The sequence below is a fragment of the Scyliorhinus torazame genome, chromosome 17, assembly GCF_047496885.1.
Source record: "Scyliorhinus torazame isolate Kashiwa2021f chromosome 17, sScyTor2.1, whole genome shotgun sequence".
In the NCBI taxonomy this organism is placed as follows: domain Eukaryota; kingdom Metazoa; phylum Chordata; class Chondrichthyes; order Carcharhiniformes; family Scyliorhinidae; genus Scyliorhinus; species Scyliorhinus torazame.
In genome coordinates, this window is record NC_092723.1 from 71,082,314 (window position 1) to 71,099,493 (window position 17,180).

The window sequence follows — 17,180 nt, forward strand, 5'->3', positions numbered from 1 at the left end:
GACTCTCATTCTACTAAACTTCAGGGCATATAGGCTAATCCGACTCAAGCTCCCATCGTCGAACAACACGCCCATCCCAACAATCAACCTAGGTGAACACTTGCTGCATCACCTCGAAGGCAAGTTCATCTTTGCTTTAGATATGGAGACCAAAACTTTACAGGTGTGTTCCCATCAAAGACCTGGTGAACTTCAGCAAGGTCTCCTTGCTCTTGTATTCCAACTCCTTTCAGAGACTAGCTCTGGAATATTGCACTCACTCAGTCTAAACATTAACTCAGCATTAACTCAACATTCTCAGCACAGTTGCTCATTTGGACCACTTCTCAAACATGAGAGCAAATTCAAGCCAAAACCTTATTAATGCTCAGACTGCTGCACTTTCCACACAGCTTTGAAAGATCCCCCACCGTTGCTGATCCCAGATACAGATCAATATTTCTGTCTCAACCTTCCTCTCCTTCGTCATATCAATTTTTATCTAAGTCCCAAGTAGCTCAGTGAGTCAACTGAATCTACTATCCTGGAACAATTCTCTCTAACCCATTGCTTGGCTCAATCTGTTCCCATCATTCTTGCTCCACGAGTCTCACGGTGCCATCACATGTTTCATCTATTGATATTTTATTAACTGCTCCTCTCTGTGATTTTCCATATTTTGTTTATTCTCTGCTACTATTCCCTCCCTCTTGTTATTCCATCTCATTCTCTGTTACTCCACGATCGCCACTATTTCTGCAACTCTCCCCTTTTCCCCCCCCCGATTTCTCAGTCATACTCTCTGCTTTCTCTCCATTACTCTCTTTCCTCTCTGTGATTCCCCATTTCTTTGATTTCTCTCTGTTACACCAGGTTCTCTTTGCTTTGTATGTTTTTGTTCTCCCCCCACCCTCCCGGCCCAGCGATAATTTGTTTTTATTTTTTCATGGGCATTTATTGTCCATCATAATTGCCCTTGTTCAGAGGCCATTAAGAGTCAATCACATTGCTGTGGGTCTGGAGTCACATGTAGACCAGACTTCCTTCCCTAAAGGATATGAGTGAACCAGATGGGATTTTATGAAAATTGACAATTAAACTTTTAATTCCAAATTTTGGTTGAATTCTAATTTCACATCTGCCATGGTGGGATTCGAACTTGGGTCCCCAGAGCATTACCATGGGGTGGCACGGTAGCACAGTGGTTAGTACTGTTGCTTCACAGCTCCAGGGTCCCAGGTTTATTCCTGGCTTGGGTCACTGTCTGTGCGGAGTCTGCACGTTCGCCTCGTGTCAGCGTGGATTTCCTCCGGCCGCTCCGATTTCCTCCTGCAGTGCAAAGGTTTGCAGGTTAGGTGGATTGGCCATGTTAAATTGACCTTAGTGTCCAAAAAAGGCAGGATGGGGTTACTGGGATAGGGTGGAGGTGTGAGCTTAGGTAGGATGCTCTTTCCAAGGGCCAGTGCAGACCCGATGGATCGAGTGGCCTTCTTCTGCATTGTAAATTCTATGGCTCGCAGGGTAATTAGTCCAGTGACAATACCACTTCGCTACCACATTGATTGTGGGACAAATGATACGAGGCAGTAAATCGTTGAATGCTTTTATTTCCCTGACAAAATACAGAGGCTTCCCACTCTTGTATCCAACCTTCTCATTGGGTACTCACTACTGGAGCTCTGCCTGAGTATTAGAGACACCAGGCCAGGCTCAATACAATCTGAATAATACAGTTAAATAATGAACATCTACACTCACAAAATATCCCCTTGCAAATAGCAGCTGCAACCCAACCAGACAGTGGGAATGTCAAAATCTGATCATTACCGCATCGTTTCAATTAAAAATTGCAGCTATTTTGAACATAGAATATTACAGACTATTACAGACGAGAGGTGAAAAAATGAATTTACAAGGAGAAATTGGATTAGTTGTATCCAAACATTCCAACCAAGCCAGGAGTTTTAAAATGATTTGTAGCCACAAAAATATTTGCTTCATTCAGGGGTTCTGGAAAATGGAGATCTAACAAAATGGTGTCAGGGTCCAGCATGGTGGGATGTGGTGCCCCATGGGGTTGACCATAGAATCACAGGATGGTTGCCGTGCAGGAGGCCATTTGGTTCAAGAGCAATTCAACTAATCCCCTTCCCCTGTCCTTTTCCCCATAGCTCTATATTTCTTTTCTCTTCATATAATTTTCCAATTCGCTTTTGAAAGCCATGATTGAACCTGCCTCCATTGCACTCTTGGAGAGTGCATTCTGACCACTCACTGTGTGGAAACGCATTTTCTCGTCTTTGGTTCTCTTGCCAATTACTTTACATCTATGTGCTCTGGTTCTCCAGTTTTCCGCAAGTGGGAACAGTTTCTTCCTACCTGCTTTGTCCAGGCGCCTATGGAAAAAAATAATTGCTGACTACCGGTGTAATGTCGGGGTCCAGTATGGTGGAATTGGTTCCTCTGGAGGTTTTCAATTATTTTTCCAATTAAGGGGCAATTTAGCGTGGCCAATCCACTTACCCTACCCATCTTTGGTTGAGGGGGTGAGACCCACGCAGACACGGGGTTTCTCTGGAGTTTTATCACTGGGATAATGTCTGCCTTCTGCCCGAAGCTATGACACCCTTGTGCTAACGGCTGACCAGTTCCTCTTGCCTTGCCTTTTACTTCGTAAAGATCTGTAATATCCTGACAGATGGGCGACCATCAGATGGATTAACAAATGAACGATTTATTAAAGTGAGAAACTATGTACAGAGAGCAAGATAAAAACTACCATGTTCCAAGACTTCAAAGTCCTAACTGATTGGGAACCCGCGCTTCTTCCCCAGGATTCGCGCGCTCCAGCCCCATTGGCTGTTTGGGTCACATAACCATTGAGTGCCTCACTACCACACCCCTCAGCCTTTCAGTGCCCGATGAACATTCTCAAATAACAAAGGAACTATTTACAAAAATGTACAACAAGTGTCTCTCAAAACAGTCTCGTATAGGGTCAGTCAGTGGACTTCTCAATGCTTTGAGAGCAACACAGTTCACTGACGGCTGCTTCAGCAGTAGAGGTGACTGGTGTTTGGCACTCAGTGGGCTGACTTTTGATAGGTGAAGGTGTATCCATACAGGTAGCTCCCTCAGTTCACCTTGAAACAATACTGGGTTCGTCCTCTGGGCAGCTTGCGCGGCATGACTTTCATCCACATCCATCTCACTGACAAGTCTACTAGGGCCAGGTTGTCCTGCTAGTTTGATGTGCAGTTCTCTTTTCCTTAAGTGATCCAACTGTTTTTTAAAACCTTCTCTCTTGTACTTCTATCCCATATGATACTGGACCTGTTTGGGCCACGACCATTCCCAGGACCCTAAAAGGGCCAACATCGAAATTCTTCACGTAAACTAAATCATCCACCTTTCTTTCAACTGTTCTTTCAACTTTCTTCGTATCGGGGTGTATTTTCTGTTTGTTTTGTTTAGCCTCCACCCTCCCTGCCAAATTTGGAAATATAAGGTCGAATCACGTTCGAATGCATCTGCTCATTAGCAGGTTGGCGGGTATGGCACCTGTGGTGGCGTGAGGCGTTGTACAATAGGGGAGTATGAACTTGGCCAGTCTATGTTGCAAAAGGGCTGAAGACTGTTTCTTCATGGCGGCCTTGAATGTCTGGATGGCTCACTCAGCCAATCCATTTGAAGAAGGATGGTAGGGAGCAGTTTGAATATGTTGAATATCATGTTGGAATTCTTCACTGATAAAGTAGTCCCATTATCTGAGATTAGGACCTCAGGCAACCCATGGATAGCGAATGTCTGTCGCAAGTTTTCAACCATTGCTGATGGGGTTGTGGGCTTCATTTTGTGTATTTGCAACTATTTGAAGTGTGCATCAATGATATGGAGCCCGTAAATGGGTCAGCGAAGTCAACGTACAGTCACACTCAAAGTCGACCTGGCCACTCCCAAGGGTGCATTAAGGCCACAGACAGCAAGTGTTGCTGCATTTGACACCGGTCATTGCTTGACCAGATTCTCAGATATCAGCGTCCATCCCAGGCACCACACAAAAGTGTGTGCGAGTATATTCATCATGCCAGATGGACTCAGTGTAGCTCCTGTAACAATAAATTTCAAGCGGGGTTGGGAATGACCTCTCTAGCGCCCATAATAATATGCTTTCTTCACAACTTAAACATTGTCTATTCTTACCTGAATGGGCCACTCCAGGCTGGTTATCATAATGCTAGCCATGAAGGACATGTTCTTGACTCAAGATAAAAAGGGGTCCTTTTGGGTCCAAAGTTTGGCCTGCTTCGCCAACATTAGCAACGTATCAAGGAAGTGTAAATTATGAATGATCTACTGTGGTACCAGTGGACGGGGTATACTCTGAGGTAGGGGAAGGTGGGTCAAAATGGACCAAGAGATTGGAGGATTGTAAGGCTAATTTAACCCATCAAAGGCTTCCATCTGCTGCTCTTTCCAATTCCATCTCTGGTGCTTCTTGAGTAGGGAATGTAAGGGTGCCAACAATGTGGAAAGATTGGGAATAAATCTACCAAAGCAGGCTCCCATTCCCAAAAAACATTTCAATTCTGGTGTACTTTTTGGGGCTGGTGCATTTTTAATCACTTTGATCTTCTCCTCCGTATGGTGCAGCCCTTTGTCGCCCAGCCTGAATCCTACTTCTTTCATAAACAAATGAACAATTTATGGAAGGAAGAGAGTGAGACAAAAGCTACCCATGTTCCAAGACTCCAAACTCCTAACTGACTGGGAAACAATGCTCCTTCCCCAAAGTTCACGCATTCCAGCCCCATTGGTCGATTGGGTCACATGACCATCTGGGGACTCGCCCCCTTAAAGGGTCACATTACCACAAGATCTGAAAGATCACAGCAATGTAAAACGCTACCCAGTCCCAATGTCAATGTGCTTCACAAATGTGACAGTTCGCCTGACTGGTGACTTTCATAGCATCATAGAATTTACAGTGCAGAAGGAGGCCATTTGCCCCATTGAATCTGCACCAGCTCTTGGAAAGAGAACCCCATTTAAACCCACACTTCCATCCTGTCCCTGTAACCCAGTAACACCACGTAACCTTTTTGGACACGAAGGGCAATTTAGCATGGCCAATCCACCTAAGCTGCACATCTTTGGACTGTGGGAGAAAACCGGAGCACCTGGAGGAAACCCACGCAGACATGGGGAGAACGTGTAGATTCCACACAGACAGTGACCCCAAGCCAGGAATCGAACCGGAGACCCTGGAGCTGTGAAACAACTGTGCTAACCTTTCTGAAGTTGAGTCAGTCCCCCCCAACCCAGGTCTAGTCTTGCCCTGATACGTGTGGATCAGCAGCCTGTGATAGGATGACTACACTCCTTACAGCAACCCAGAGTTTGAAAACGGAATGATTCTGCCATGGTTTTGTGAACACGGACAGTGGATTTAGTTGCTATTGGGTGGACTGTACGATAGCACCTTGAAATATTTGTGTGGTTGGGGTGAAGATCACCTCGTACAAAATGTACAGTCCGAGGTTGGAGTGATCTGGATGCGTTTCAAGTGTCTGAGGGAGATAATAATAATAATCGCTTATTGTCACAAGTAGGCTTCAGTGAAGTTACTGTGAAAAGCCCCCAGTCACCACATTCCGGCGCCTGTTCGGGGAGGCCGGTACGGGAATTGAACCCGCGCTGCTGGCATTGTTCTGCATTACAAGCCAGTTGTTTAGCCCACATTATTAATCTAGGACAAAGGTTCGGCACAACATCGTGGGCCGAAGGGCCTGTTCTGTGCTGTATTTTCTATGTTCTATGTGCTAAGCCAGTTGTTTAGCCCACTGTGCTAAACCAGCCTCAATTGGAGATTCATTTTCCAGATTTTCTTCCCACGAATTTGGTTGCGGTTTGCCTTCCCACAGTTTCATGTGTTTAGGTAATATGGAGGTGTACAGAGCACGTTAATTGGATGGAGCATAGGATCTTTTGTTTGTACCTGTGAACTGTTGGTGCATGTGGAACTGCACCCCAGTGACAGGCTGTGTTTTAAACAGAGAAAAATAGGAAAACAAGCAGCACACATCTTTATGTAAGCCATCCGGGGGCAGGGAATCTTTTGAGGGGATAGTCTTCTGGACCGAACGTGGTCTACATGTTTGCGCTGGAGACGACCCTGGGCTTGCACCTGGTAAGATATAGGGCCTGTTTGGCGAAAAGATTACACCAGGAACCCACTGGGCACCACCAGCAAAATTCCGAACGAACACTGGGTCACCGGGCGCAAACTGCCGAATCGGCCGATGCCGAGAAAATCCCTGTCCCTGCCGTTCTTGTGTGCGGCGTACTTATGCGCCAATGAATCAGCATCATTTACTTGGCTATCTCACTTTTCATGAGTCTTCCTGATGCCCCAGAGCTCTGCACTTTGTCCCTGTTCTGCTATCAGATTGCACCCCGAAGATGTGATGTTCTATTCAACTTACATTGACAAGAGAGCAGTCAACTTTGAATTGTTACAGGGCATGGGCTCTGTGCTCGATTGGGATTGGTGAAGAATAGAGTTCAATTGGGTCAGATTTTGGATGTGCTTCTGTGTCTTGTTCAGGGAAGGTGATGTGTTGCAGCTGCAGAATGTGGGCTTTGATGGACATCAAGGTGATCCAGGGCAAATGCACCCTCAGTCAGTGTTTACAGCTCAGGGAGCCGTGGTTCAGAGGCATTCAGCTGGCAACATTACCATGGGTGTTGTACTTTCATTGCTTAACAATACCATGACCAAAACCGTGATAAAACCAGGCAGAAGGTTTACATAAAATGGCAGGTGAACAAACCAGGTTACTATTTACAAGGCAAGCAACAAATGGCAACAGATACATTTGCTGGGATTTTCCAGCCCCGCCGGCCAGAGGGATCTTCCATTCCTTCCACATTCAATGGACTTTTGATTGGCTTGCTGCATCTTCTATGACAGGTCGGAATTCCTTCATGCTGTTTCCAAACTGGCCAGCTTTATTTAAACTTGGAGTTTACTAATGCTTTCTCCGGCCCCCTCATTGGGGAAGCTCATACTCCCACAGGATTGTGGGATTGTCATTAGTCCCCAGCCAATGGTAAGCAGGCAGGTTATAACATCCCTCCCCCCAAAGTCCAAGGAATCCACCGAAGACCCTGGCGAAGGAGGGCGTCGGACTCGTTTTGACGCAGGCCGGACACCATTTGCATGCGGCGCTGGATCAGGCGGCGTGTAACGAGACGGAGACCGGCGCTTCCGTGATGAACGGCGCAACGGTTGTACATCCACGGCTCGTGGACCCGAGGATTCCCCCTCTGATGCATCCTGTGTCTCCATCTCGGAGTCAGAGTCTGCTGCCTCCGTCATGTCAGCGTCTCTATCTCCATTCGGTTCTGTAACGACCTGCGCAGGCTTCGAGTGAGGCACCAGTGGAAGATTGTGAGGACTACCTTCCCTTGTCTCTGGTCCCTGCGGCTGTAGAAATGAGCTCCGGGGGCAGGGAATCTTTTGAGGGGATAGTCTTCTGGACCGAACGTGGTCTACATGTTTGCGCTGGAGACGACCCTGGGCTTGCACCTGGTAAGATATAGGGCCTGTTTGGCGAAAGATTACACCAGGAACCCACTGGGCACCACCAGCAAAATTCCGAACGAACACTGGGTCACCGGGCGCAAACTGCCGAATCGGCCGATGCCGAGAAAATCCCTGTCCCTGCCGTTCTTGTGTGCGGCGTACTTATGCGCCAATGTCTGGGAAAACCATACTAAGGCGGGTGCGAAGTCTCCGGCCCATTAGGAGTTCTGCGGGAGCTACCCCAGTCACCGCATGGGGGGTGGTCCTATACGTAAACAAAAAGCGAGCCAGTCTCGTGTCCATTGATCTGGAAGACTGCTTCTTTAGGCCTCTTTTGAATGTCTGCACTGCGCGCTCTGCCAACCCATTTGAAGCCGGGTGGTAAGGGGCAGTGCGGATATGGCGTATGCCGTTCATCTTCGTGAACCTTGCAAACTCCTCACTCGTGAATGGAGTGCCGTTATCGGTGACCAGCACCTCGGGGAGGCCATGCGTACGAAAAGACAAACACATCCTTTTAATTGTTGCGCAGGACGTTGTCCCTTGCATCTTATGCACCTCTAGCCATTTAGACTGGGCGTCAATTAATAGAAGGAACATGGATCCTTGAAAAGGGCCTGCGAAATCTGCATGCAAGCGTGCCCAAGGCCGCCCTGGCCATTCCCAATGATGTAGGGGCACGGCCGGCGGAAGCTTCTGATGCTCCTGGCAAATGGAGCAGTTTTGGGCCACCTTCTCAATGTCGGTGTCGAGGCCTGGCCACCAGACATAACTCCGGGCCAACATTTTAATTTTGGTCACACCTGGATGCCCATTGTGCGAGTCTGTTAGTATCAGCTCCTGGCCTTTTTCCGGGACAATCACACACGTCCCCCACAAGAGGATGCCGTCTTCTACGCTGAATTCTGACAGCTTGGAGGAAAATGCCCGCAACTCGCCTGGGAGCTGTCTATGCTGCCCACCATACAGGACTATGTGCCGAACCTTTGACAGGACTGGCTCCATCTGGGTCCACTCACGGATCTATGATGCCGTGACAGGCAAGGTGTCCATAACATTTAGGGTTGCAACCACCTCACGTGGGCGGCCTTGGGCACGCTTGCATGCAGATTTTGCAGACTCTTTTCAAGGATCCATGTTCCTTCTATTAATTGACGCCCAGTCTAAATGGCTAGAGGTGCATAAGACGCAGGGGACAACGTCCTGCGCAACAATTGAAAGGATGTGTTTGTCTTTTCGTACGCATGGCCTCCCCGAGGTGCTGGTCACCGATAACGGCACTCCATTCACGAGTGAGGAGTTTGCAGGGTTCACGAAGATGAACGGCATACGCCATATCCGCACTGCCCCTTACCACCCGGCTTCAAATGGGTTGGCAGAGCGCGCAGTGCAGACATTCAAAAGAGGCCTAAAGAAGCAGTCTTCCGGGTCAATGGACACGAGACTGGCTCGCTTTTTGTTTACGTATAGGACCACCCCCCATGCGGTGGATGGGGTAGCTCCCGCAGAACTCCTAATGGGCCGGAGACTTCGCACCCGCCTTAGTATGGTTTTCCCAGACATTGGCGCATAAGTACGCCGCACACAAGAACGGCAGGGACAGGGATTTTCTCGGCATCGGCCGATTCGGCAGTTTGCGCCCGGTGACCCAGTGTTCGTTCGGAATTTTGCTGGTGGTGCCCAGTGGGTTCCTGGTGTAATCTTTCGCCAAACGGGCCCTATATCTTACCAGGTGCAAGCCCAGGGTCGTCTCCAGCGCAAACATGTAGACCACGTTCGGTCCAGAAGACTATCCCCTCAAAAGATTCCCTGCCCCCGGAGCTCATTTCTACAGCCGCAGGGACCAGAGACAAGGGAAGGTAGTCCTCACAATCTTCCACTGGTGCCTCACTCGAAGCCTGCGCAGGTCGTTACAGAACCGAATGGAGATAGAGACGCTGACATGACGGAGGCAGCAGACTCTGACTCCGAGATGGAGACACAGGATGCATCAGAGGGTGAATCCTCGGGTCCGCGGGCCGTGGATGTACAATCGTTGCGCCGTTCATCACGGAAGCGCCGGTCTCCGTCTCGTTACACGCCGCCTGATCCAGCGCCGCATGCAAATGGTGTCTGGCCTGCGTCAAAACGAGTCCGACACCCTCCTTCGCCAGGGTCTTCGGTGGATTCCTTGGACTTTGGGGGGGAGGCAATCGGCTCAGTGCGTCGGCATTTGCTATCTGCGTTCTTGGTTTGTGCTCCAGAGAATACTCGTATGCAGCAAGTAACAAAGCCCAGCGCTGGATCCGTGCAGAAGCAATGGGCGGTATTGGCTTATCCTCTCTGAAAAGTCCCAGCAGAGGCTTATGATCAGTCACGATAGTGAAATGGCGGCCATACACGTACTGGTGGAAGCGTTTCACTGCAAAAACCACTGTCAGGCCCTCCTTTTTGATCTGCGCGTACTTTTTCTCCGCTGCAGTCAATGTGCGGGAGACGAAAGCTATCGGTCACTCGGCCCCGTTCTCCATCTTGTGGGACAGGACGGCCCCAATACCATATGGTGATGCATCACATGTGACGAGCAAAGGCTTTCCAGGATCATAGTGGGTTAGTAACCCAGACGACGACAATTGATGCTTTACCCACCGGAAAGCGGTTCCTTGCGGCTGACCCCAAACCCAGGTGTGATTTTTCTTTAGCAGAAGGTGCAAAGGGGCCAGCGTAGTTGCCAGATTGGGGAGGAACTTCCTGTAATAGTTTACGAGACTGAGAAAAGAACGAAGATGTGAAGTGTCAGTCGGGGCGGGGGCCTGTTGAATTGCACGCACCTGCTCTGCGACGGGGTGCATACCTTCGCGGTCCACCCGATAACCTAGGTAGACTACATCCTCTGCCTGAAATACGCACTTTGTGTGACCTAAATGGACTCCAGCCTCCGAAAAGCGTCTAAGGACAGCCTCCAGAGTTTCCAAATGTTCCTGCTCCGACGTCCCTGTAATCAAAACGTCATCTAAGTAGACAGCTATTCACTTTAACCCTCGTCGCCAGTTTTGTGAGGGCCATGAAGAATCCAGCACGAGTTTTAAGGATACAAAGTAATAACATTTATTTACAATAACATATATATATATAACAGCAGCAACAACTTCCCCTGCTGCACACTCCTTCCTGCTTTTTCCAAACTGGCCAGCTTTATTTATATGTGGAGTTTACTAATGGTTTCTCCGCCCCCCTCATTGGGGAAGCTTATACTCCCACAGGATTGTGGGATTGTCATTAGTCCCCAGCCAATGGTAAGCAGGCAGGTTATAACAGTACTGTAAAAAATGGATGGCCAGAATATGTTCTTAACAATCTCATCCTGAAACAATACTGTGTGGAAAACAGACAGCCCAGTGTTGTGAATGACATATTAACACACAGTGAGACTTGTCAGACTCAAGATCCTTCAAAGTGTACACCATGGTTACCCAATCACTACGAAGTGTTGCACTAGGGCACAACATTCAATTTGATGGTCAGAAATTGCAAATGACAAGAGGAAGAGGACACGATTTCACCTGTGTGATCCATCACCAACAGCAAAAGAAAACCATTGGTGGTATCCACATTTCCATCTAGACTCTAGGAATATTTCGGAGTGGACTGTTCAAGCTCAAGGGGAAGACATTTCTCGTTGTTGTTGAGCATTGCCGGATGGATTGAGGTCAAACATCTTTACAAAACAACCTCAGAAGCAATCATTAACTGACTAAAATAATTGTTCGTTAGACATGGCATTCTGGATCTCACCACTTCAGACAATGGTCCACAGTTTGCGAATGAAGAGTTCAAGAAACATCTGAAGACTATGGATTTGTCCACACAACTAGCTCACACAGGTACCCAGTAGCAAATGGGGAGGCCAAGAGGGGAGTAAGAATGGTCAAAGCTTTATGGAAAATGAATGATGATGTCAACTCAGCACTGCTGCGTTACGCTTGTGCCATGTCTAAAATCCGTTGACATTGCGAGAGTAAGGGAGGAGGATGAGTATTGTGGAAGTCAGAAAATAAATTACAGTCGTCGCCATAAAAGGAAGGTGTTACTAGAACTCCAAGCAGGTGAGTCAGTCTGGATTAGAGACTGGAATAGAGAAAGCTACGTACTGATAAAAAGAGACAAAGTCCAAGAGTATATCTTGTTGAAACTGAGAATGGGATAGTGAAGAGAAATAGAAAATAATCGCTGAAGATTTGCATGCTACTCTACAGAGGTCAAGAGAGAGTAACCAAGAACAGAGGAAAGACAAAAGGAGCACTGAGAAAGAGCAACTCTACCAAGGCCTAAAGGGCCTCTAATAAAAGGCTGTCTTTGTCAGTCTTTAATTACCTTGTGTAGGTGGCAGTGGGCCTTTCTAACTCTATGGTAGTGTAGCAGCTAGATAACAAAGTAGAAATGCAATAGTCATCAAAAAAAGGCACACCCACCTCAAACAGTAGTGTGGAGTTTGGAGGGACTTTAGGTGGGCTGCCTGCAGCCCCATAGGCATAGTTCGGTTTACAGATCAACTGACAGACTTCCCCCTTCTTCATTGAAGCCACTCCGATGTCCCACGCTTTCAACACTTGACCTATAAAAAAAAGTATATTTCAAAACACCATACAGTATCTAAATGCAGAGGTTTACTGGCTCTTTTCTCATGTTAAGAGAAGGTTAAGGGACAACCTAATAAAGGTCTTTACAACGATGAAAGGGACCTAGAGAAGGTGTTTCCATCTATAAGGGAGATCACAACAGGGCTTATAAATATAGGACAGTCGCTAATAAATTCACAAAGAATTTAGGAGAAACTTCATTACCAGTGGAGTAGTTGGAATGTGGAACTCAAAAGTAAATGAGGCAACTAGCAGAGATGCAGTTAAGGAGAAACAAGGTCCATACTTGCAGGGCAAAAGAATAGATGGCTATGTTAATAAGGGTGACATGAAGAATAATGGGAGGAATCTTGCATGAAGTCCAAACACTGGCTTGGACCAGTTGGGCAGTTCTGGGCCCCGCATATGCAGGTCTCCGGATGGAGTGCAGCATGGATTTACCATACCAAAGGGTAAAAACTACAAAAAGAGATTAAACAAACTAGTGTTGTATATCAAGGGAGCAGATGGGCTAGATGGGGACAGAGTATTTATATCAGTTAGGAAGACTAATTTGGAGGCAGATCATTTAGGATGAAATTAGGAAATGTTTCTTCAGAGAAAGAATGGTAGACGTTTGGAACTCCCCCTCAAATGTCAATTGATGATAAATTGATTGTTAGCTTTTAATCTGAGATTTATGGATTTTAGTTATCCAAAGATATTAAGGGATATCAGTAAAGATTGATACATGGGGTTAGGTCACAGATCAGCCATGGCCTCAATTAAAAGTATAATGATGACCATGAAATCATTGTCGATTGTCGTAAAAAAAACATCTGGTTCACTAATGTCCTTCAGGGAAGGACATCTGGCGGCCTTATCCGGTCTGGCTTACATGTGACTCCAGACCCACAGCAATGTGGTTGATTCTTAGCTGTCCCCCACTGAAATGGCCTAGAAAGATACTCAGTTTAAGGGCAATTAGGGATGGGCAAAAATGCTGACCCGGCCAGTGTCATTCCAAGAATGAATTTTTAAAAATTGGGAAAAAACATGCTCACAAAGTTAAATAGCCTACGTTTGTTCCTATAATCCTATACATAACCCGTTTCTGTGCAGTATGCTTCATGGAGCTAGGAGGATAAAGTAGCAAGAGAAAGAATGAGACAGACAGCGGAGACAGGAGGATCAAAGAGTGAGACTGAGAGCAGAACCATGTGGATAAAATAGCGCAAGAAAGAACGAGACTGAGAGCGGAGCCGGGAAGAGAAAAGAGTGTGAGAAAGAGTGAGATTGAGAGTAGAACAGGGGAGATAAAAGAGCATGAGAAAGAGCGAGACTGAGAGCAGAGCATGGCGGATAAAACAGAGTAAGAAAGAGCGAGACCGAGTGTGGAGCCGTGAGAAAGAATGAGAATGAGCGCGGGGCGAGGGATAAAAAAGCATGAGGAAGAGTGAGACTGAGAGCGGAGTCGGGAGGATGAAAGAGCACGAGAAAGAGCGACAGTGGGGGCAGAGTCGGAGGATAAAAGAGCATGAGAAAGAGCGAGACTGAGCGCAGAGTGCTAGCTTGGAGTTTAGAGCTCCTGAGGTGGAATTAGACTTCAAAAGTGAACCAGCTGATTGGTTGAGTACAGTTGGGTAAGTATTGACTATGTTTATCTTTTATAGTTTGTAAAGTCTATAGTTTGTGGTCTATAGTTTGTAATGGATCATGAAACAAGGATCAGAGAAGAAAGGCCTAAGAGTAACTGATATTATTAAGTATCTTCCAAAGGGTTTAATTTAAAGGGATAAGCCATGGCAGGAGAGTTCAAAGCAATGATGTGCTCCTTCTGCTCTATGTGATAAGCCAGGAACATTTCCAGTGCCTGGGGCCGGCAGGTGTGCAGGGAGTGGCTCCAACCCATGGGAGCCTGGCTTTCAGAGCCAGAGCAGCGGTTGGTGACACTGTGGCTCATCCGCGGGATGGAGAGTAATGTGGGTAACATATAGAGAGGTGGTCACACCGCAGGTTAAGATTCCACATGTAGGAAGGGAATGGGTGAGCACCAGGCAGAATAAGAGGATTAGGCAGGAAGTGCATGAATCTCCTATGGCCATTCCCCTGCAAAACAGATATACCACATTGGGTACTGTTGAAGGGAATGGTCTCTCAGGGGACAGCAGCCAAATTCTTTGCACCATGGTTGATTCTGCTGCACAGGGAGGAGTAAAAGTGTGGGAATGCAATAGTTATAGGGGATTCAATTGGAAGAGGAACAGATATGTGCTTCTGTGGCCGCAAATGGGACTCCAGCATGGTATGTTACTTGCCTGATGCTAGGGTCAAGGATGACTTGGTGCGGCTACAGGATATTCTTGAGGGAGAGGATAAAGAGCTAGTGATTGTGGTACACATTGGTACCAATGACATGGGTAAATAAAGGGATGAGATCCTGGATATGTCCCCTCACCTGGGAGTCCTCAACATCGACTCTGGACCCCATGAAGTCTCTTGGCTTCAGGTTAAACATGGCCAAGGAAACCACCTGCTGATTACCACGTACCGGCCACCATCAGCTAATGATCCAGCACTCCCCCATGTTGAACACCAAGGGTGCAGAATATGCTCTGCATGGGGAACGTCAATGTCCACACAAAGAGTGGCTCTGTAATACCACCACAGACCGAGCTAGCCGGGTCCTAAAGGGCATAGCTGCTTGACTGGGACTGCAGCAGGTAGTGAGGGAACCAAGAGGGGAAAACATACTTAACCTCATCTTCAATAATCTGTCTGCTGCAGGTGCATCAGTCTCTGACAATATCAGTAGAAGTGACCACCGCACAGTCCTTGTGTAAACAGAGTCCCGTCTTCACATTGAGGATACCTTCCATCGTGTTGTGTGACACTACCACAGAGCTAAATGGGATAGACTTCAAACAGATCTAGCAACTCAAGTCTGGGCACCCATGAGGTGCTGTGGGCCATCAGCAGCAGTATTCAACCACAATCTGAAACTTTTGGTCTGGCATATCCCCCACTCTACAATAACCCTCAAGCCAGGGGATCAACCCTAGTTCAATGAAGAGTGCAGGAGCAACATCAGGCATACTGAAAAATGAGGTGTCGACCTGGTGAAACTACAACACAGGATTACTTGTGTGCCAAACAGCATAGGCAGCAAGTAATAGACAGAGCTAGGTGATTCCACAACAAATAAGTCAGGTCTAAACTCTGTAGTCTTGCCACACCCAGCCGTGAATGGTGGTGGACAATTAAACAACTAACTGGAGGAGGAGGCTCCACAAATATCCCTGTCCTCAATGATGGAGGAGCCCTGCACATATGTGCAAAAGACAAGGCTGAGGCATTCGCAACAATCTTCAGCCAGAAGTGCCGAGTGGATGATCCATCTCGGTCTCCTCTGGAGGTCTCCAGCATCACAGATGTCAGTCTTCAGCCAATACGATTCGCTCCACGTGATATCAAGAAACGACAAAAGACACTAGATACTGCAAAGACTATGGGCCCTGACACTATCCTGGAAATAGTACTGAAGACTTGTGCTCTAGAACTTGCCGTATTCCTAGCCAAGCTGTTCCAGTGCAGCTACAACACTGGCATCTACCTGGCAATGTGGAAAATTGCCCAGGTGTGTCCTGTACACAAGAAACAGGACAAATCCAACCCAGCCAATTACCACCCTATCATCATCAGCAAAGTGATGGAAGAAGTTATCAACAGTGCTTTCAAGCAGCACTTACTCAGCAATAACCTGCTCACGGACGCTCAGTTTGGGTTCCGCCAGGGTCATTCAGCTCCTGACCTCATTGCAGCCTTGGTTCAAACATGGACAAAAGAGCTAAATGCCAGCGGTGAGGTGAGAGGGACTGCCTTGACATCAAGGCAGCATTTGACCGAACATGGCATCAAGGAGCCCTAAATGGACTGGAGTCAATAGGGATCAGGGGGAAAACTGTCCGCTGATTGGAGTCATACCTGGCACAAAGGAAGATGGTTGTGGTGGTTGGAGGTCAATCATCTCAATTAGAGGACATCACTGTAGGAGTTCCTCAGGGTAGTGTCCTAGGCCCAACTATCTTCAGCTGCTTCATCAATAACCTCCGTTTGATCATATGGTCAGAAGAGGAGATGACTGCGGATGACTGCACAATGTGCAGTACCATTCGCGACTCCTCAGATATTGACGCAGTCCATGTCCAGATGCAGCAAGACCTGGACAATATCCAGGCTTGGGCTGACAAGTTATATTTGCACCACACAAGTGCCAGGCAATGACCATCTCCTACAAGAGAGGGTCTAACCATCGCCCCTTGACATTCAATAGCATTACCATCACTGAATCTCCCACAATCAATATCTTGGGGGTTACCATTGATCAGAAACTAAACTGGCAGGTCAAAGGCTAGGAATCCTATGGCAAGTAACTAACCTCCTGATCCCCCAAAGCCTGTCCACTACCTACAAAGCACAAGTCAGGAGTGTAATGGAATACTCTCCACTTGCCTGGATGAGTGAAGCTCCAACAACACTCAAGAAGCTCGACACCATCCAGGACAAAGCAGCCCGCTTGATTGCTCCCTCTTCCATAAGCATTCAAACCCTCCACCACTGACGAATAGTAGCAGCCATGTGTACCATCTATAAGATGGAACTGCAGCAACCCACCAAGGTTCCTTAGACAACACCTTCCAAACCCATGGCCACTACCATCTAGAAGGACAAGAACAGCAGATATATGGGAACCCCACCACCTAGACATTCCCCTCCAAGTCACTCACCACCCTGACTTGGAAATATATCACTGCTCCTTCACATCCTGGAACTCCCTCCCTAACAGCACAGTATGTGTACCTACACTTCAAGGTCTGCAGCGTTTCAAGAAGGCAACTCACCACCACCTTCTGAAGGGCAACTCGGGATGGGCAATAAATGCTGGCCTAACCAGCGATGCCCACATCTCGTAAATATATATTTTTAAAAAAAGTCGAAGAAAAGAGCACATGGGT

The 17,180-nt window shown here is 47.4% G+C and overlaps 1 protein-coding gene across 1 annotated transcript in view; it reads right to left on the minus strand.

The window, feature by feature from the left end:
- LOC140393943 (peptidyl-prolyl cis-trans isomerase FKBP5-like) overlaps positions 1-17,180 on the minus strand; it is a 204,796-nt gene that overhangs the window by 73,811 nt on the left and 113,805 nt on the right. The window contains exon 3 of the mRNA XM_072480617.1: positions 12,019-12,161. Within this exon, the coding sequence (XP_072336718.1) occupies positions 12,019-12,161 (143 nt within the window). The remainder of the gene's footprint in view (positions 1-12,018; positions 12,162-17,180) is intronic.